The sequence below is a fragment of the Bombyx mandarina genome, chromosome 28 (genome assembly GCF_030267445.1).
Source record: "Bombyx mandarina strain Sakado chromosome 28, ASM3026744v2".
Lineage (NCBI taxonomy): Eukaryota > Metazoa > Arthropoda > Insecta > Lepidoptera > Bombycidae > Bombyx > Bombyx mandarina.
In genome coordinates, this window is record NC_143233.1 from 4,924,814 (window position 1) to 4,946,710 (window position 21,897).

General features: G+C 39.7%; 1 protein-coding gene across 1 annotated transcript in view; it reads left to right on the forward strand.

Moving 5' to 3' along the window:
• Window positions 1-15,135, forward strand: part of LOC114251643 (uncharacterized) — a 34,669-nt gene extending 19,534 nt beyond the window's left edge. Inside the window, exons 6-13 of the mRNA XM_089739106.1 lie at window positions 95-208; window positions 6,878-7,057; window positions 8,159-8,254; window positions 10,006-10,140; window positions 11,292-11,367; window positions 12,341-12,507; window positions 14,155-14,288; window positions 15,053-15,135. Coding sequence (XP_089595232.1) covers window positions 95-208; window positions 6,878-7,057; window positions 8,159-8,254; window positions 10,006-10,140; window positions 11,292-11,367; window positions 12,341-12,507; window positions 14,155-14,288; window positions 15,053-15,083 — 933 coding nt within the window. The 3' untranslated portion in view covers window positions 15,084-15,135. The remainder of the gene's footprint in view (window positions 1-94; window positions 209-6,877; window positions 7,058-8,158; window positions 8,255-10,005; window positions 10,141-11,291; window positions 11,368-12,340; window positions 12,508-14,154; window positions 14,289-15,052) is intronic.
• Window positions 15,136-21,897: the final 6,762 nt, after the last annotated feature.

Genomic DNA, 21,897 nt, shown 5'->3' on the forward strand with positions numbered 1-21,897 from the left:
TTGTTGTTATTTTTATATATCTTTTTAGCTTGTGATGTGTATTCAGTGCCTAATAAATGAATAAATAAAAATAAAATAAATAAATTTCTTATAGAATAAACAAGTGGAGTATTTTTCGAGGTCTCTATCATTCAACACCGTCCCGTGTCCCGAGGACTCGGTCCTGTCCAGTAGGAACGTCAATCTGATGATGTTCTCATCTTTGCAGGTAAGAAATGAGTTTTGTTATATTTTTTTTTTTTTTGAGTTTATGGCCTGTTATCTAGACTTTTAGGCCAAGTCTTAAGTATTTTATTCGGTTTATTATAATTCCTCCACTGTATTTTTGATGAATTTATATAGAGGCACGTAATGGGATCTATTTTTTAACATATCACTCAGGCGGCGGGAGGGGTTACATAGGCGGCACTGAAAATTTCGGGAATTAACGAAGTGACACAGCATTACTATTTAAAAATGTATTTATTGCTTTTCGAAGTATTCTCCGCGAAATTTGACACATTTTTCCATACGATGGAACCAATCATTAAAGCAACCATTCCATTCGGAAGTTGGGGTCTCCAAAATGGCCGTTTTGTAGGCGTCCACAGCTTCTTCAGGTGATGAAAATCTCTGTCCACGCAATTTATTCTTTATTTTAGGGAAAGTATAGAAATCATTAGAGCTTAGGTCGGGGCTGTACGACGGATGGTCTAATAATTCTATGTTTTCTTGCTCTAAAAACTCTTTTGTTCTGTGTGCGGTGTGAGAACTCGCATTGTCGTGATGGAGGATGATGCGACGGTTGCAGTTCTCTTTACGGAGTTCAGAAACGACCTGTGGCAAACAAATGCTAGCATACCATTCTGCATTAACCGTTCTTTGTCCCTCAAGAGGAATAGTCGTAACATGGCCGGTTTTGGAGACAAACGTGGCCACCATTTTTTTTGCAACACTCCGTGAACGAACAATTTTTGTTGGCTTTAACTCATTTTCGAACACCCAAACTCGTGACTGGTTTTTTGTTTCGGGTTCGTACGCGTATATCCAGGATTCGTCACCTGATACAATGTTGTATACAGCATTTGAGGATCCTGCGTGGAATCTTTCGAGAGTTCTGACGCACCAAGTAACGCGAGCCGCTTTTTGCTCTTCACAGGGCGAATGCGGTATCCATCGGGAAAACAACTTTTTTACACCTAATTGTTCATGCAAGATTATTTGTATATGACTCATGCCAATGTCTAAAGTTGCCTGAATTTCGCGGTATGTCACATGTCGATCTTCTTCAATCAGCTTACGCACAGCATCAACGTTTTCTTGGGTGACTGCAGTTTTTGGACGACCTTGACGGGGATCATCACTGAGCTTGACACGTCCACGTTGAAACTCAGCAAACCAGCGATAAATTGTGGTTTTGGATGGGGCTTCATCACCAAATGCAGAAATCATCCGGTCAACACACTGTTTTTTTTTTTTTTTTTTTTTTTTTTTTTTTTTTTTTTTTTTTTTTTTTTTTTTTTTTTTTTTTTTTTTTTTTTTTTTTTTTATTATTGCCCTTGTAGGCAGACGAGCATACTGCCCACCTGATGGTGAGTGGTTACCGTCGCCCATGGACTTCAGCAATGCCAGGGGCAGAGCCAAGCCGCTGCCTACCGCTTAATACTCTCCACAAGCCTCGTTTGAAGAAGGACATGTCATAGCGCTCGGGAAACACCGTGGAGGGGAGCTCATTCCATAGCCGGATGGTACGTGGCAAAAAAGACCTCTGGAAACGCACTGTGGATGACCGCAGTGGCTCCAGGTAGTATGGATGAACTCTACTCCGGTGGCGGGCGGTGCGATGGTAAAAACGAGATGCCGGTATCATCTCGAACAATTCCTCAGAGCACTCCCCATGGAACATACGGTACAAAATACAGAGGGAACCGAAGTCCCTCCGCAGACCCAGAGGTTCCAAACGATCCGTGAGACCGGGATTATCGACAATCCGAACGGCCCTCCTCTGTATGGAGTCAAATGGAAGAAGCTGGTATTTGGGAGCCCCGGCCCAGAGATGGGAGCAGTACTCCACGCGAGGCCGGACTTGTGCTTTATAAAGCAAAAGCCTTTGTCCAGGCGTGAAGTACCGCTTCGCTCTGTTGAGGACTCCCAGCATTTTGGACGCCAACTTGGCTTTGCCTTCCAAATGACTCCGAAACTGGACATCGCTCGAAATGTCGACCCCAAGTATCCCAATACTCTCGGAAGGTTGCAGGGATACTCCTTGGAATTGCGGCGCCATGACAAAGGGGTCCTTCTTCGCAGTGAACGCGCAAACTTGTGTCTTTAACGGGTTGAATTGAACCAAGTTCAATTCACCCCATTTGGAGACTCGCCCCAGAGAGTTCTCCACTTCAGACACAAGTTTTGATCGTCTCTCTTGCACCACGCTCCGAGAGAGACTCTGATGGCCGATATATCGCGCATCCCCCGTGCTGTCATCCGCATAGCAATGCATGCCATCAATAGACAGCATGTCATTGATATACAGGATGAAAAGCGTGGGGGAGAGCACCGAACCTTGTGGAACGCCAGCGTTAATGGTCATGGTATCAGAACAGTCACCGTCTACAACGACCGTGATGCTCCGCCCATCCAAAAAGCTAGCGATCCACTTGCAGAGACCCTCGGGGATTCCGTAAGATGGTAGCTTCGACAGAAGTGCCCTATGCCAGACCCTGTCGAAGGCCTTCGCGATATCAAGGCTCACAGCAAGAGCCTCGCCCTTGCTCTCCAAGGCTTCAGCCCACCTGTGAGTAAGGTATACAAGAAGATCGCCAGCTGAGCGACCGTGACGGAAACCGTACTGTCGGTCACTGATCAGCTGGCGATCCTCCAGATACTTCAGGAGTTGTATATTAATTATTCGCTCCATCACCTTGGAAAGCAAGGAAGTTATCGCGATAGGCCTATAGCTCGATGGGTCCGACCGGTCACCCTTCTTGGGGATAGGGTGGACGTGGGCAGTCTTCCATGAAGACGGAACCCTGTTAGCGCAATAAGAGATGCGATACAAACGCGTTAGCGCAGGCGTCAGCTCAGGGGCGCACGTTTTCAGAACCACTGCAGGGATGCCGTCTGGCCCGCTCGACTTATGGACGTCCAGGAGTCGGAGTTCCCGCCTGACTGCACACTGTGTAAAGCAGATCTCCGGCAGGGAACTATCACACCGGAGGATGTTCGGTGGTGTGGCACCCCCGTCGTCCACAGTCGAGTTCGAGGCGAAGAGTTTGACCAGAAGGTCAGCCTTCTCTTTCGCACTATGGGCCAGACTGTCATCGGACTTGCGTAGTGGTGGGAGACTAGACCTGCAAAAGTTACCTTCTGCAGCTTTGGCGAGCGACCAAAAAGCACGGCTCCCAGAGGGATAGCTCTTCAGTCGCTCGCCAATTCTAGCAACGTGCTCCGATTTCGCCCTGGCAATAACCTTCTTGTAGGACCTGGAAGCGGCGTTATATTTCCGCCTTTCCTCTGAGATGTTAGGATCCCGACGTCTCCTAGCATCATCCCATGCCACGTATGCGGACCGCTTGAGGTGTGCAGCATCCCTGCTGGCATTGTTATACCAGGGTCTGCTGCGACCCCCAACGGGCACTTCAGAGGAGGGAATAAACAATTCCATCCCCTGGAGCACCACGTCTTTAAGACGGTCCGCACAGACGTCAGGATCAGCAGAGGAAAAGCAGAACCGCCCCCATGGGTAGGATGCGTAAAACTCACGCAATCCATCCCAATCTGCTGACAAATACTGCCAAACTCTTCGATACCTGGTCGTCGTTCGACGACTAGGACGAGAGAGTGGTGTGGCAGCACGGATAAGGCAGTGATCAGACGATCCAAGTGGAGCGTCGACCACCACACTGTATCCGGCTGGATCGGTGGTCAGCAGAAGGTCCAACAGAGAAGGCTCATGCCCCTCAATATCTGGGACACGGGTGGGCTGTGTCACCAGCTGGGAGAGGCCGTAGGCCAAGGCGAAATCGTAGGCAGCCCGACCCGGGAGGTCAGTGGTTCTGGACCCCAACCACTCTTGGTGATGAGCGTTAAAGTCTCCAAGAACCACCACCTCCGCAGATGGGTACTGCTCAAGCACGCGGTTAGTCCCCTCTTGCACATGCTCTATCAGAGCTGAACCTGCATCACTGCTGTGGGACCTGTACAGGCACGCGTAGACTCGGGTACAGCCCCCGTGATCTACGCGCAGCCACAAGAGGGACAGGTCCCGTTGTTCGAGGCTTCGTAGACGGCGACAACAGACATCAGCCCGGACGAATACACACACCCCGGCTTTACGCAGGAAGTTGTGCACCAATACGTAGCCGGGGTATTCAAGGTACGAAGTATCATCCGGAGCAGATATCTGCGTCTCCGTCAGAAAAAGAAGGGCAGGCTGCGCCGTCTCAAGATGGTGGTGTACGGCGTCGAGGTTACTATGTAGACCCCTTACATTGCTGAAATCCACATTAAATGTGGAATGGGGAGTCGCCGACAAAACCCTTTTCCTTTTTCGAACTTTCATTTTTTTTATTTGGAGAGTGGGATTGGGCGGGGTAGGATGTTCGAGGCGAAATCGTGACAATACCTGAATAAAGCGCGGAGCACAGTACGTGCTCGACCACGGGTTGCGTGAGCGACTGACGCAGGGCATGGAAGGGCCCCCAGTCCACCCTGCGTGCGATCGCCGGGATCCACTCCGGTCTCCGACTCCGGCACGACGACCGCACGACAGGATTTTACACCGGTTGGCGGGACAGCTTCCCGGGGCGGAGTTTAGTAGTGACACCCGGGTTCAGGTCCCCAACTGACCGGCGGGCGGCGGCGAACACCGTTTCACTGGGTCTCCCTATACCCCCGTCAAACAATCACGTCCCGCGAGCTCACACGCACGTCTGCTCCGCATGTTCCAGGTATCGCCAAGATTCACCCCCAACAAGGAAGAGGAAAGGGAAGGAATAACACTGGCTCTCCAACCCACACGCCGGAACACAGCTAGGCTATTTGGCGGCGGACTCTAGTTGGAGGGTGGTCGCCAGCCAGTCGGACAAGTCCTACCACCGATTATGTATTCGGCTCCCGTTTTGCACCACCCAGGGGTCACTTGTAGGGAATCGCGGGTTAAACCTACGGAAGCGGGAAGCAATCAACCCCCAACTTTGTGTTAAACCACTTCGAAAGTCATAATAAATCATCGCTCTTGAATTTTATCGAGTCAATTCCATTTTATCAACGACTAAACAAGTTTGACAAAACCTCGTGACAAGACCGAGAATCTTTTTTTAAATAAATAAATGGTATTCGATTTTTAAAACCAAGGAGTTTTCAATTAAAAAGATTTTAATATGACAGGAACAGTGGAAATATTCCATTCCCGATACTTTTAGTGCAGCCCTCGTATGCACTGTCACTTGATTTTGCACTATGTTACTAATTTCACTGACAAAATCAATCTGTCAAACGAAAAGCACTCACATATAAATATGAAATGTTCGATATCACCAACAGAATTATTGCAGAAGGTGCAGTAGCTACTCCCGAGTTATGTTGTTCGGTAAATAAGGTGTTGCCATATTAAGTGTGTTTTAAAAACTACTATTTTTTCACACTCATGAAATTGCGAATTTATGTGCTCGTGTAATGTTTTCGGGGACCGATCAAAATCCGCAGTCTGGTACCTATTTTTAATTTAATGTTAAATTTTATCGGCTGATAGAATTCAATTTTATATGTCGTACAAAGCATAAAACTAATTTTCTTAAATTTTTAAATTAAGCCTCTTCAATTCTAAAGGTGCTATATAACTTCGTCTTGTTATTTTCAATAGACAATCGACTTGTTAAGATATCACTCTTGAGGTTAATTATAAAAACAAGACAGTCTGACATAATGTTTATCTTTTTATTTGTTTCATCCATAGCAGCCCGTTCTTAGAACCGAAATGTTGATCTATAAACTAAAGTCCAACCATTAAGTTTTCAGTTTTCTCAGTGGGCTAGCATCGTATGTTCATTTTGTTCACTTTTAAATTTATTTTAAAATCGTTCATCCTCTTCTGACGCTGACGTTAGAGAGAGACAGATGCGCATGTACAATGCGTGCTGGAATTTCTCTGGACTAGGGCACGTAACCTCCGTCTGACCTATGACGCTATAGCTCCACCCATTTGTGTCAAACGTGAAATCTATATATTAATACGTCAAGGAAAAACTTTGTATTCCTTTTTACGAAAATTACGCGGACGGAGGAGTATGAAATTTTCTACATTTATCTATACTAATATTATAAAGAGGAAAGATTTGTTTGTTTGTTTGTTTCTAATAGGCTCCGAAACTACTGGACCGATTTGAAAAATTCTTTTTCCATTAGAAGCCGACATTGTCCCTGATGAACATAGGCTACTTTTTTTTATTTTTTTGGTTTCATGTGTATTTTTAATGTTTCCGAAGCGAAGCGAGGGCGGTTCGCTAGTAAAGAATATGGAGAAGTACACAATGCTAATATTTTTTTAAATAATGCATTAAAGATACATTAAATCACAAAGAAAACATTACACACACTACCATGTATTTGACACAACACATATATATAAACATACTCTTTGTTTATTGTCAATTGTCAAAATTTTGTTAGTGTTTAAAGTCTGTGGTCAAATTGAGAATAGATGAATATTGTTTGTCTTTATTATTATTTATGTATAGTGTAGTTTTGGCGAAATCTGTGATTATATTAAATAAGTATAATAGTATTTGACAATAGAACCATAATAATGTTTAAACATAAAATTTCAATTGATTAAAGTCGAATTTCGACTATTGCGGGACCACTAGTAATCAACTGATTATGAAAATACATCTTCCAGCATATCATATTAGATTACGAGCAGGTGAACAATCCGTCGTTGGAGACTCTCTCGAACCTGTCCAACTTCAATATGCTGTCGCTGAACGTGATGTACAAGAGGAACATGAGGCTGAAGCGTCTGGACTGGCACCGAATCAACAGGGTCTTCGATAATAGATTGAATGTTGCCGTCAATATTGTGAGTACTTTGTGTTATCTACGTGTTTGTGTTTTATGGTAGGCAGCGGCTTGGCTCTGCTCCTGGCATTGCTGAAGTCCACGGGCGACGGTAACCACTTACCATCAGGTGGGCCGTATGCTCATCTGCCTACAAGGGCAATAAAAAAAAAGTTCTCTAGCCACTATTCCAGTAGATCATTACGGATCCTCTCGATCCATTAACGGTGTTTTTAGGTGCCTCAAGCACCGGTCACAGTCCCGTACCCGTCGCTTGCAAAAGGCTCGACGAGTAAATCAACCCATAGTCACAGCCCACTGAGTTTCTCGTCGGATCTTCTCGGCGAGTCGCGTTTCCGATCCGCTGGTAGATTCTGCGAAGCACTGCTCTTGCTAGGGCTGGTGTTAGCAACACTCCCGGTCTGAGCCCGTGAGCTCACCTACACGTAAAGGAGAATCTGAAATAGCCTCTTAAGGCTATCAACACAGGCAGGGAAACAAATTAGTTCCACTAGGTGCGACCGGGAAGACAAGCTCACGTTGTGCTTGTAGGTAGATTAACCACCTTGCCTTGGTTGGCGTAGCTCATTGTCACTGACAATACCACCCTCAAGCGCCTGTGGTAACACGGACTTGAAATGATTTTTAAAGTATACTACGGAAAGCTAGCCGGTAATGGAATGCAAATAATTGTTGCAGACGAACGATTGCTTAATAGGGAGCGTCGTACATTGTTGCCTATGGACAGCAACCAATACTAATGAAATACGTACTCAACAAATGTTCACGATTGACTTCCACGGCGAAGGAATATTGCTTACATGGGTGGACGAGCTCACGGCCCACCTGATGTTAAGTGGTTACCGGAGCCCATAGACATCTACAGCGTAAATGCCGCCACCCACCTTCAGATATGAGTTCTAAGGTCTCAGTATAATTATAACGGCTGCCCCCCTTCAAACCGAAACGCATTACTGCTTCACGGCAGAAATAACTACTAACATAATTTAAGCTAACTTGCTAACAAAAGTCATATTTGTTGTTTAATGTTATATTTATAATCCATTTAAGATTGTAAAACCAGAAATAAAAAGGATTATTATTATTTATATATTTTTTCCAGATAACAACACCGTATAGGATGTTCTACGAAATGATGAACAACGTTCTAGTCGAGGGGATGTCTCTGTGTTCATTAAAGGTGTTTTTCTGTGAGGCGGTGAGTAACTACTTCAATATTACCTAATTAAATTAAATTGTGTTTAGGAATTAGAATTAGAAAGAGAGAGGGAGGGAGGGAGAGAGGAAGAGGGAGATAGAGAGAGAGGGAGAGGGAGAGAGAGAGAGAGAGAGAGAGAATACACTTTATTGTACACCAAAACACAATTTACATTAAAAAACAGACAAAAAGCAGATACGTTTGTACAATTGGCGGTCTTATCGCTAAAAGCGATCTCTTCCATATAACCATTTAATTTACAGAAATTCTAAAAAATATAAAAATGTAGCAGGTATGTTGCGGTGTACTATAGACATTACATTAGTATAGAAAATATGTACATACAATAAATAGATATTACACATGATACGAAATATATCTATTTGATTTATATATCAATATACATACATACTAATATACTTACATATATATAATAAATCAACAGTATGGAAATTATATGTTCAATTAATTTGGATTATATACACGTTTTCAAAATAAATGGGAATACCGCGTTAGTCTCATTCGTCCCATGTTAATAGTGTTTGGTCGTCGTGGCCTAAAGGATAAGACGACCGGTGCATTCGTATCGTTTGATCCAACTGTGCCGATGTTCGAATCCCGCAGGCAGGTGGTAATTTTTTTATTATAAAACACGTACTTAATATATTTACACGAACGAATTGTACGATGAACAAATAACATTGCGCGTAAATAAAAATCAAATTTCCGTCAAATCAAAACTAATAAATTTCCGTACTCATACTCATGCGTTTCGGTTTGATGAATGCGACAGTCCTTGTACTGGTGGTAGGACCTCTTGGGAGTCCGCACGGGTAGGTACCACCGCCCCGCCTATTTCTGCCGTGAAGCAGTAATGCGTTTCGGTTTGAAGGGTGGGGCAGCCGTTGTGACTATACTGAGACCTTAGAACTATATCTCAAGGTGTGTGGCGCATTTACGTTGTAGATGTCTATGGGCTCCAGTAACCACTTAACATCAGGTGGGCCGTGAGCTCGTCCACCCATGTAAGCAATATTCCTTCGCCGTGGAAGTCAATCGTGAACATTTGTTGAGTACGTATTTCATTAGTATTGGTTGCTGTCCATAGGCAACAATGTACGACGCTCCCTATTAAGCAATCGTTCGTCTGCAACAATTATTTGCATTCCATTACCGGCTAGCTTTCCGTAGTATGTATGTTTGTAACGGATTTGTAACGATTTTGATCCCCTTCAAAACGTCGGATCAACTCGAAATTTGGTATACTTATTAAAGACCGATGACAAATCAAAATAAAAAAAATAATAAAAAAAAACATTGAAAATCAACTAAAAAATGAAAAATAAAGAATAGTTTAAAAAACTAACAAAATACGCTTTTATAGAAAATCCAACTAAAAAATAGAAAATAAAATTGAATTAAAAAAAGTGTTTAGAAAAAAAGATTTTATTGTAAAAAAGCGTGGGGTGCTTTTCAGGACATTATCAAAATAACCCTTCTATTCATATCTGTTCATAAAATATTTATAACTAATGATACCATGCACCCCACGCTTTTTAGTTGGATTTTTTATAAAAAGCGTATTTTGTTAGTTTTTTTTTTAAACTATTATTTATTTGTAAATCAAGTTTCATTGAATCTAGCGAGCGACTCAACATAAACAGTTCAATGACCGATGAAGTAGGAAGATAGATTTTGCATGTCCAAAGAATTTGCGATGTTTGGTTAACGTTGTCCAAACCTCCGTACAGCTTCACACGCCGTTCCTGCATCACGTCGTCGATAAATTCCACCTGACGCTGCGGGAGCTCGTGTGGGTGGACTGCCCGAATGACTCAAACGATAAGTACGAGCGCCTCATCAGTTCCACGCACAACATTATTGCGGTAATTAATCTATACTTATGTAGGGGAATGCTACCCCGCCCCGCTTAGCTTACTATGCAGTTATTGTGCATATAGTAATGAGCAGCATATGTTAGTTAGTCAGTGGTTAACGTGCAGAGACTGATTTGAATGATTTTTTTTTTGTGTGCGTTTGGGTGGCACCCTGGATTGTTTAGATTCACAAATCAGCCCGGCAGGTGGCGCTGCACTCGATATCTAGGTTATTTATCTATACTGCAACTAAACGGCTGGATCGACTTGAATGAATTTTTGCAGGACAACGTCTGTCGGGTTCGCTAGTATTAATATATACTATGAAAACTATAAAAGAACTCTATTAGACGTCGCAGTGTCAAAAAAAACCACTTTCTCGTCTCCTTCCCTGGGTGTCACAAAAGACGACTTGACGGTTCCCCAGAGAATGGGCAGCAGCTTCCTATGATAATTGTAAAACGCAGACTGCGGTCCTCAATCTGCATGCAACCGCCCTTTGGAGGAGGTTTATGAGTCTGATGACATGAGCCCTATTTCATCAAGCCACTAAAAGAAAACCATACAGCGAATTTTGGTTGACAGAAAAGCGTCTAGCCTCTAAAGCAGTCAAGGTCCTATGCCCATTTGCGTTAGCTCTTTAGTTATTTTGTGCTAATATTTGCTTTTTAATCTATATATTAATACGTGAAACAAAAACTTTGTATCCCATTTTACGAAAATTGCGCGGACGGAGGAGTATGAAATTTTCCACACTTATAGAGAATATAGAGAAGAAGTGCACAATGCTAATTTTTTTTTTTAAATAATGCATAAAAGATACATTCAATCAATAAAGAAAAGATTACACACACTACATACCATGTATTTGGCGCACACACCCATGTTGTAGGTAGTCCTAGGGTATCCCGCTGGTACATAGGGCCCTCACAAGTTGTCTCCACTTTACCCTGTCTTGCGCTTGCTCCTTGACTTCACTCCAGGTCACACACACACCCATGCATACTATTAATTGTCAAACTTTTGTTCTTGACGTCTGTTGTCAAATTATAGATGTATAAAATACAATCATAATAGTGTACAAACTTACAATTCCAATCAATTATAGTCGAATTTCGACTACTGCGGGACCTCTAGTTATTATTATTTTGTAATTGCAGGAGGACTCGATAAATGTGAATCCTTTCGTATTGCTCTGCTGGCAATGTGAACGATTGCAGAGACTCGTTATTCACGGTAAGTTTGATGGGTCTTTGGTCTAAGGGGGGTCGGTTATGGCAGCGGGGGATCATGGCATGGCAATCGACAATCAGCTTACATTATATTGTGTACCAGTAACCGGAGCTCTGTTATGGTCTTAAGGCCCATCTGATGTTCATTGGCTATGAGGTCGAACTTTTACTTGTATCTTTTTTTATTTTCATTGCTTAGTTGGGTGGACGAGCTCACAGCCCACCTGGTGTTAAGTGGTTACTGGAACCCATAGACATCCACAACGTAAAAGCGCCACTCACCTCGAGATTAAGTTCAAAGGTTTCAAGTATAGTTACAACGGCTGCTCCACCCGTCAAACCGAAACGCATTACTGCTTCACGGCAGAAATAGGCAGGATGGTGGTACCTACCCGCGCGGATTCACAAGAGGTCCTACCACCAGTATTTACGCAAATTATAATTTTGCGGGTTTGATTTTTTATTACACGATGTTATTTATTCTTTCACCGTGGAAGTCAATCGTGAACATTTGCTGAGTACGTATTAGAAAAATTGGTACCCGTCTGAGATTCGAACGCCGTTGCATCGCTCAACACCGGACGTCTGCATTCGCACCGGACGTCTTATCTTTTAGGCCACGACAACTGTATTGTTGTCTTGCTCCCTCAACTGGAAAGCAAAAATGTCTTAGTAATGACACATTACTGGTGGTAGAACCTCTTGTGAGTCCGCACGGGTAGGTGCCACCGCCTTGCCTATTTCTGCCTTGAAGCAGTAATGCGTTTTGAAGGGTGGGGTAGCCGTTGTAAATATACTTGAGACCTTAGAACTTATATCTTAAGTTCGGTGGCGCATTTACGTTGTAGATGTCTATGGGCTCCAGTAACCGCTTAACACCAGGTGGGCTGTGAGCTCGTCCACCCAACTAAAAAAACATGAAGGATTAACATGTGAGGTAATGAATGATGACGTGTGTCCCGTCTGGCTGGGTGCAGGGTACTGGATCTGGCAGTATGACGTCATCGGGTTCGTGCGGCTTCGCAAGTCGCTCCGGCAGCTGGACGTGTCGGCGGTGCACCGGCGCCGGGGCCGCGCCGCCGCCGGCCCGCCGCGCGTGCTGCTCGCCGACGTGGCCGACATCACCTCGCCCAGAGCCGTGCAGGTCGCTAGCCTCACAATACACGCACATACACTCTTATACAGGGTGTCTATATTGTACTAGACATACACTATTATACAGGGTGTCTATATTGTACTAGACATACATTATTATACAGGGTGTCTATATTGTACTAGACATACATTATTATACAGGGTGTCTATATTGTACTAGACATACACTATTATACAGGGTGTCTATATTGTACTAGACATACATTATTATACAGGGTGTCTATATTGTACTAGACATACATTATTATACAGGGTGTCTATATTGTACTAGACATACACTATTATACAGGGTGTCTATATTGTACTAGACATACATTATTATACAGGGTGTCTATATTGTACTAGACATACATTATTATACAGGGTGTCTATATTGTACTAGACATACACTATTATACAGGGTGTCTATATTGTACTAGACATACATTATTATACAGGGTGTCTATATTGTACTAGACATACACTATTATACAGGGTGTCTATATTGTACTAGACATACACTATTATACAGAGTGTCTATATTGTACTAGACTCATTATAGTTGACTTTAGATTTTTTTAACTCGCTAACTTATTGTGTTGAAAAACTCACGGCCCACCTGGTGTTGAGTGGTTAACGGAGCCCGTGGACATCTACAACGTAAATGCCGCCACCCACTTTAAGGCATGAGTTATAACTCTCAGTTTTTATAGTGCAACGCTTGTCCCGCCCTCAAACCGAAAGACATTACTGCTTCATGGCAGAAATAGGCAGGGCGGTGGTATCTACCCGTGCAGACTCACAAGACGTCTTACCACTAGTGACTCGGTGGACTGTGGAGCTGAGGGTCGTTAGATTCGCATATCGCCCAAAGATTCCTCCTCTCTTGGTGCACAATGTACTGTTTTTGTATATTATTACAAAGTTAAGTCATACACTCTGTGCATTACTAATTTATACGTTATTACAAAGTTAAGTCGTACACTGTGTGCATTACTAATAAAAATCTTACGTTACGGACGTTTTTTTTCCCGATTCTCCACCGCGTCGTCCCATAAGGAACTTCGTTCCAAAAAAACCGTCTTACAAAAAGCCTCGTAGTGACATTACGTTCATGTTTCGTTTGACACAAAAGTGACAAAACGTTTTTCTACTGGTGGTAGGACCTCTTGTGAGTCCGCGCGAGTAGGTACCACCATTAACAAGTTAGCTTAAATTATGTTAGTAGTTATTCCTGCCGTGAAGAAGTAATGCGTTTCGGTTTGAAGGATGGGGCAGCCGTTGTAACTATACTGAGACCTTACAACTCATATCTCAAGGTGGGTGGCGCATTTACGTAGTAGATGTCTATGGGCTCCAGTAACCATTTAACACCAGGTAGGCTGTGAGCTCGTCCACCCATTTTAGCAATAAAAATAATAATAATAATATTGAATCAAATAAATGTATGATATGAAACCTCGAAGAGATAACGGATTTCTAGAATAACTCTTCGGAACAAGAAAGATCACAAGTACACTGAAGAATACTATGGAGTTCAAACCGTTTTCACTAAGGATGAAGGACGCCAACTAATAGACTGGATTCACTATTTGGGAAGATTAGATTTTATAGAAAAATACGTACCCGTGCTCACGATCACGCGGTATACCTTCAGGCCTCCCGTATCCCGGAGCTGAAGTGGCGGCCGACGCCGTGGGGGGCGCTGCACCCGGCGCTGCGCTCCCGCTCGCGCGCCAAGCAGCGCCTCGACTACATCCGCCGCGAGCTGGCGCGCCCCACCGCCTGCAGGTCAGTGCTCTACACAACCACTCACCGTCAGCCCGCCTGTATCCTTCCGAGAACATTTTTTTAAACATGATTTTATGACCTGGTAACTAAGACCTTTAAGTCATGTCATATTTTAATTTATATTCTTATTTTTATAAAAAATTATGATATGGGGTGAAATGAAATAAGATGAGTTGCTATGGAATGAAATATAATCTCAGTAAAATGATGGTCATTTACTGAGATTTTTTTTCAGTGGACTTTTTGGAGGATCCCGAAAAGTTACGTTTAGCGGTTTTGTTTCATTTTCCCACATTTGTGCACTATCACAGGTATTAAACAGTTAATAAACCACCGTTATTACACATTTAAACCTGAGGAAACACTAAATAAACAAAATAAAACAAATCACACAACTTCACTCATCGCTTTCCCGCCAAAAAATCCTTCCGCGAACATGTCTTGTCAGTTCCCCCGGACTTAAGCTGCTTTCAGACCACGCTATACTATAGTATCATATAGTATAGCAGCCTACACTTAGCCAATAATATATAGTACAGTACAATGTGAACGTGTCCATAACAATGGATGGTGCGCGATATTGTTGAGCTATGATCTATATACTATATGCTATTATATTATAGCGTAGTCTGAAAGCGGCCTTAGGAATGTCCAAAATACAATAAATTATCGTTATATACGTACGATACGTATAGTAGAGTTGTAACTCTAGCAACACATTAAGTTGCCGGCTTTAAAAATGTTTTTTTTTTTTTTTATTATAGGTACAGAAAGGATCGAGTTGACCAAAGTTAAGTGTTTTTGCTTGGATACCTACCTTCAAACTTATATTTTTGTTATTATTGATTTATTGTCAATTTAAGTAATCTTGATCAAATCAAATATTTGAATTGATTTCATGTTTAAAATAAATATTGGAAATAGAATTGAATGTGGTTAATAGTATAATTGAATGGTATTGATAATAAAAGTGACTTAGTCTGTGACTGTCAGAAACTGACCGAAAAAAAGTATTAATACAAAGTTGTCATTTTGTAAGAAGCTTTAAAGATAATTTGACAGGGTTTCATAAAAATAGCGACAGTTACCAATATCACCATTGTAAGGTTACCGATTTTAGATTTAATCGTTTTTTCTTGTTTGGAAATAATGTATTTGTTACTGTTTTGGATTGAAGGTAGACTGTCACTGTGTCGTTTTTGTATGACCACATTCAGTTCTAATGTTCATTTAAACAGATATCTGACGTGAAACGTTTTGTTACACAAACACGAACTATAGTGTGTTCTTTGACTTTGCTAATCGAAACTCTAAAAGAATTAAGAGTGAATTTGTTTTTATGTCTCTAAAACAGAATCTAGTGATAGTGCAAGACATGGAAATAGCAGTAATTGTAATTTAAAGAAATAAGAATATGCTATTTTTAAATATGAAAAGCACATTTTTATTTATTGTTAGGGCGAATAATAACTGACATGGATACGTATCGTCAAAGTATCTATCAAAGACAACAGTGAAAATGTTCTTCGTAAGTCGGGGTTGCCAGCTGTGACGTAAAATTTCTATTTGGATGTTAAATTTTATCGACCCCCATGTATTGACGAATTGCGACTTGATTGCAATCAATTTTAATATACAAGTTTATTTTGACGTAAATACACGGCTATACGGTATCATATATTATAATACATGCAAGCGGTAAAAGTTGGTATCTCAAATAAAAAAGGGTGCGTGTACTTATGTACGCGCGTAAGAAGTTATACTTTATTTTTATTAAATTTATTTCTTATTTTTTATATTAAATAATTAATAATAAATATTTAACGTTAATAATTTAATATAATTTAGTATGAATTATATTAAATAATAATTTTGTCATTTATATTACTAAATAATACATACGGATAGTTAACCTCAATTGTATTGGAGCACTTGTGGGCAACTTCATTTCTGTTAATTTTGTGTCACGGTGCGCGCGCATCGTAAAATTTCACTCTCATCAATTATTCATAACGCGCCTAAAGAAGTATAACTTTAATAATACAACCTATAATAGACCTTTAGTTTCCAAGTAAAGTCTGAGTGCACACTATTCTTATCGTGTTTGATTGTATGTTTTTCGAGTGAATTGCTTCGACGTCTGAAACATGGTGAATGTTCAAAGAAAATCTCACTTCCTAAATATGTAACAACAATCTCAGTTTCATTTTTCATTCAGTTGAATTCGGACAATCGATATAAAGCATTCGAAAAAAAATATATATCATAGAAAAATTTTCTAGAACGTTCGATCGAAACATTACTTTTATTATACTTTTAGTAATAAGTAAACTTTTTATTACGTAGTTAGACGTTTAAAAATGGTGTCGTCGTTTCATTGTTATTATCGTAATGGAGATTGGGAATTTTTCGATATTAAAATTAAACTAAATATTATGGTTTATCATAAATTTCTCGATGATGGCCTAAGTTTCACATAAAACAAAATACATTTATATTTTTTTACGTACGTACACACGACAATTATTAATAATGCCTTCACGAGTTAAGGAGCGAGTTAAAGATTCATAAAAAGCTCACCTTTCCGAAAAAAGCAATATCGTTATTAAATATCGATATAAAAATAGAGTTGCAAAGAGTAAGTTTACGAAACTTTATATTTTACTCTTATGAAGAAAGTTCCTGAATATTAATTTTTTTGTTCCATAAATAAATCACATCTCTATATTGAAAATGTTAATGCACCTTAAATAATTTAAATGTCGCCGCACGGCTTGTATATAGAAATGCGTTATACGATAAAATGTGGTTTATGAATCACTTATTTTTTTCGAGGCTCACAGATTTTAATGTCACTGTAGTCACGGACTCCCTTGCTATGATCAAGGGCCTATATATATGTATAAAAATATATCAACGAAGATATAATTAAATATGCAATTTCCGAAATTGGCACATCTCTGAAAACGTAAAATATTCAGGAAATGAAAAAACTGATAATCTTCTAAAGCAGTGTCAAATTTAAAACATTAACTTTTGAGTTATATTTTAGTGTTAATTATCAATTGAAAATTACTGGAATTGTTATAAAATGGGTGTGTAGGTAAGCCTCAAAACTACATGTATATGAAAAAACGTATTTGACAAAATATGCGACATGAGCCCTTTTCGAAATTGCATATTCAATTGAACCAATCGATTTATATTTTGCCATATAGAACATATTCGCAAATTTGTAGTCCGTATTTACGATGACTTAAAATCTCGTATTTTTTATTTTATTTTAATTCTTCCTAAATTTTTATATAATCTATTCGTGGATTACGTGTTTTTCGGGTTTTTCGTCACTTATTATCTTTTCTATTAATTTGTTTATTTTAATTTTTTTCTTAATTAAAGTAATGGTGTATAAGTTTTAAGTATTTTAATGCAAACGCTGAGCGTAAAAAAAACATTAAAAAAATACTTTTAAATTCGATTACATATACATACATATATATAAATTTGTTATTTCTAAAAAATAGATAAAGTTCACTGAAAATATTTCCCCACCTTGAAGAAAGAAAGAACGTGTAAAAAATGTAAAAAAATTATAATAGTATCGCTCTTAAATGTTTAGAAAACAATGAGAAAGGCCGAATGATATGTTTACTGGCAACATCTCTCAACGAATTCTTGCGTGTAATGCAGTTACGTGATCGAATAGACTGCGGACTGCGTCTATTAGTCGATTATTTTTTATCGTTTTGTAATATCGATATTACGAAACCGATATAGACGATTAATTAATTTGAATAGATCTTTATAATCACATTTTGTTAATGCCAATTTTTCCTCTTAGGTAGAGATAATAGTAATCTAAGATTTCTAATCATCAAACGAACTGAATAAAGAAATTGTAAATATTAGAACAAAAGTCTGAATTGAAAACATAATTGATCTACTTCTACGACAAAAAAAAACAGTGTTGTGTCAACAAAATATTTTAATACATAGTTACAGCAGCTTTAAAATGACACGTAAAATATTTATAATAGTAAAAAAAAAACGAAAGTTCCCTAAGCGAACTAAAAAAAGACTAAACCTAGTTAAGTGAATGAAATCATATATCAACGAACACGATCGTAATTAGACTAAATTTGGAAGTTGAAACTGAAAAACTACGGTAACCGTCTAGTCAACGAGCCCTTGAACTGTAAATACACGCCAATCAAAAACAAAGGGCTTCTTAATATCTCGAAAAGCATTGCACAAGAACAATAAAATTAATACGAATAATAACGAAAAGTATTACAAATACACATATTATATCAAAATATAGCTTTAAGTGACGCTTTTACTGTATCAAATGCAGTTTACATTACTATTATTATATATATCTAAGTGCCACTTTTCTTATTCGAATAAATAAATGAAAAATATCGACATATGCGGGGCAGCTCTTGCATGAAAAAAAAAACAAAAAATAATTTAAATCTCTTGTTGAATTTATCGACCAAACTTTCGATATCGTATCGAGACGATGTTTTTTTTTTATAATTTACAATTAAGAGAAATGATTTTTATTATGACGAACGATTTATCGATATAAAATAATCGAGTTAACATCGTAATACGATAGTTTCGATAGTATTTGAAAACCATAAAATAGTCTTAAGTAATTGCGCGTTGAACAAAACGGCTCTGTTGTTTCTGTATACATTGTATACAATAATTGATTTGTTTCATTTAACCCTTTGACTACTACGTAGGTCACCGGTACCCTACGTGGCGCATTGAAGTAATCACATCAATTTCTATTACTAAGGCGCCCCTCCACGGTGTTTCCCGAGCGCTATGACATGTCCTTCTTCAAAGAATTCTTGTGGAGAGTATTAAACGGTAGGCAGCGGCTTGGCTCTGCTCCTGGCATTGCTGACGTGGCTTAGGTGGGCCGTACGCTCGTCTGCCTATACGACAAAAAAAAATCTAGTAAACTCTGGGAGAGACGAATCTATTTCTAAGTGACCTAAAAGACAAGCAAAAGAAGGCTAAGTTAGGCAACCTAGGCGCTTAATAACAGAAATCGATACAATTACTTCATTGCGCCGCGTAGGACGCCGCTGACCTACATGGGAGTCAAAAGGTTCAAATTATCATCCGTCCCGATTAGCAATGCATTTTAAAAAGCTCAAACTGAAGCGCTTACAGCGGAGCCATACATTAGCGTTCGCTTAAAACGTTCAATTAAAAATATGCAATCGTGTAAACACTATTTAGCTGTTCGTGTTAATATCGAAGAAACTTACGTCAGATTTTAGCTTAGACATTTCCTTTAAGCCTTCGTCAAACAGAACGCGTACTTAGCGCCGCGTACTTAACGTCGCGCTCTTTTCATGTCACACCAATTGACTAGATGAGTCTAACGCTCCTTGACGCAACGCATTCGCCAAATCATAGGGCCTTTTGATAGCAGTGTGAACATTTAAAAGTATTAAGAAATCGAGTGATTCAGATGTGGCATTGTATAAGCATGGGTATTTTCTAACTATTTATATCATTTTTTCGGGCATTATCTAGTATTTTAATACACATTCACTCTGACGCTAAAATAAAATTTGTAAAAAATTACAACGCCTGACGTCAAAGCGTCCTAACGCCGCGACAAAGCGCTGCGTACTTATAGCGCTGGGGCTCTGTTTGACGGTATGTTACTATAGTAGTACAACACATCTCGGCGTCAGTTTAGCGCTCTGACGCGCGCTAATTACGCGTTCTGTTTGACGAAGGCTTTAGTTTATGAGAAAAATTAAAATGACGATCGCGCACAAATAACTGTGGTCTTCTGGTAATCATGTAGAGACATTGCCTTTGACAGGCGACAAGTGACTTAATTAATTCAAAAGTGTTTTCTCTCAAGTTTATTATTAGGCCAATATACGTTTAGGCCAAAAATGTCTTGCTTCTAATGGACGTGTAAGAGCGAAACACTTTCTAGAATTTCTTAATAGAAAAAAAAAAAAAAAACGATTTCCTTATTTTTTTATGACAAAATTTTACGAGTATAAAACGTTCAATAGTAAGTATGCGAACAATATATTTTGTAAGGCAACGATGAGACTTACCAACTAACATTCCCTTAGACTGAAAACTGTATAGGAGAGAGGCTAATATAACCGAAGCAAAACTTCAGAACCAAAACGCGTACATAATAATTTACAGCAAAAATGTATTGTGAATAATGTCGGAAACACTGTTTTTTGATAACACACAGACACACTACCAACTAGTATTTAGTATTTTCTTCAGTCTTCGCGAGTCGTAAAGACAATAAAAACTATGTAATTTACACTTTAATGTCATATTTTTAAGTGTCACTATATTAATATAAATAAATAAATAATATAAATAAATATTTACTAACAATCACGCCACGTTAACTGGTCCCGTGATAAGTTCGTAAATAACTTGTGTTACAGGTATCAGATAACGGATATAAATGTAAGATTTTTTTATTATACACATACACATATTTAATATACATCCATAACCCTGGAAAAGACATTTTATATTTATCTTACAAATATCTTCCCTTGGCGGGATTCGAACCCGCGACGTGTAACCCTTGTGTAGTGACCATGTCACTTACCACTACACCAGACGGCCGTTTACCGTATTTCCGACGTTTTGAATATATTACTTTACAGTTTTCGTGGTCAGGGACGAGCCTTCCCAGTAAAAGTAGTTCCAAATAGTATTTACTAGAGAATTGCGTCACTAATATCCCACTCAATAGTTATGAAGTTGAAATAACGTGTTTTAGGAATTTAGTTCGAGTACTTGAGAGTTATCTCCTGTTTGCTTAGTGCGAGTTTCTTAACGTTCTCGATAGCGTAAAAGTTAAGCCAATTTTGTGTGCAGTTGGAACAGCGCCCCTAGCGGTAAACGTAGGCAAACGATCCCATTCCATACAAATATGAGCTAACTTTTACGCTATCGAGAACCTTAAAAAACTCGCACTAAGCACACTGATCTCTATCTATAGAAGTAAGATGCGTCTCTGCGTATAGTGCTATCAAAAAACAGTGTCTTTTAGTTTAATTGTGATGAAAATTACATCTTTTATAAATCAACGAAGTTTATAGTCATTACGGAATTCTTAAGTTTTGTTTAGATAAAATAAATACAATTTTCGTGGTGCAGTCGATTTATTTGGACCGTGCCTAGAATGGTTTTGTTGTTGCCGAAATGTTGTGCTCACAGAGCGCCATCTTTGTGAGCGCGTGACGGTTGAGTTGACGAGATTTCACATTTTAATTCTACAAGAACCACCACCAAGACTAAAAGGCTGTGAAACAATTAATTCGGCTTGGCGTGTTTATTAATCGAAGGCGAAATAATCACGCGTGGTTTTTGAATCGAATTTATATTTTATAAAGCACGGATACAAAAAGGAAAATTAACTATTGTTAAATCGAGATTATCGCCTAAAATGTCTGTTTGAATTCGCGATCGTAACGACTCGATTGCTTTATGGACCACGTGCCGGCTGAACCGAATTGCCTAGAATAAGATCATGTTTTGTTGTACTTATCCATCTTGAAGTTGATCGTTGGGATTCATTGCGTTC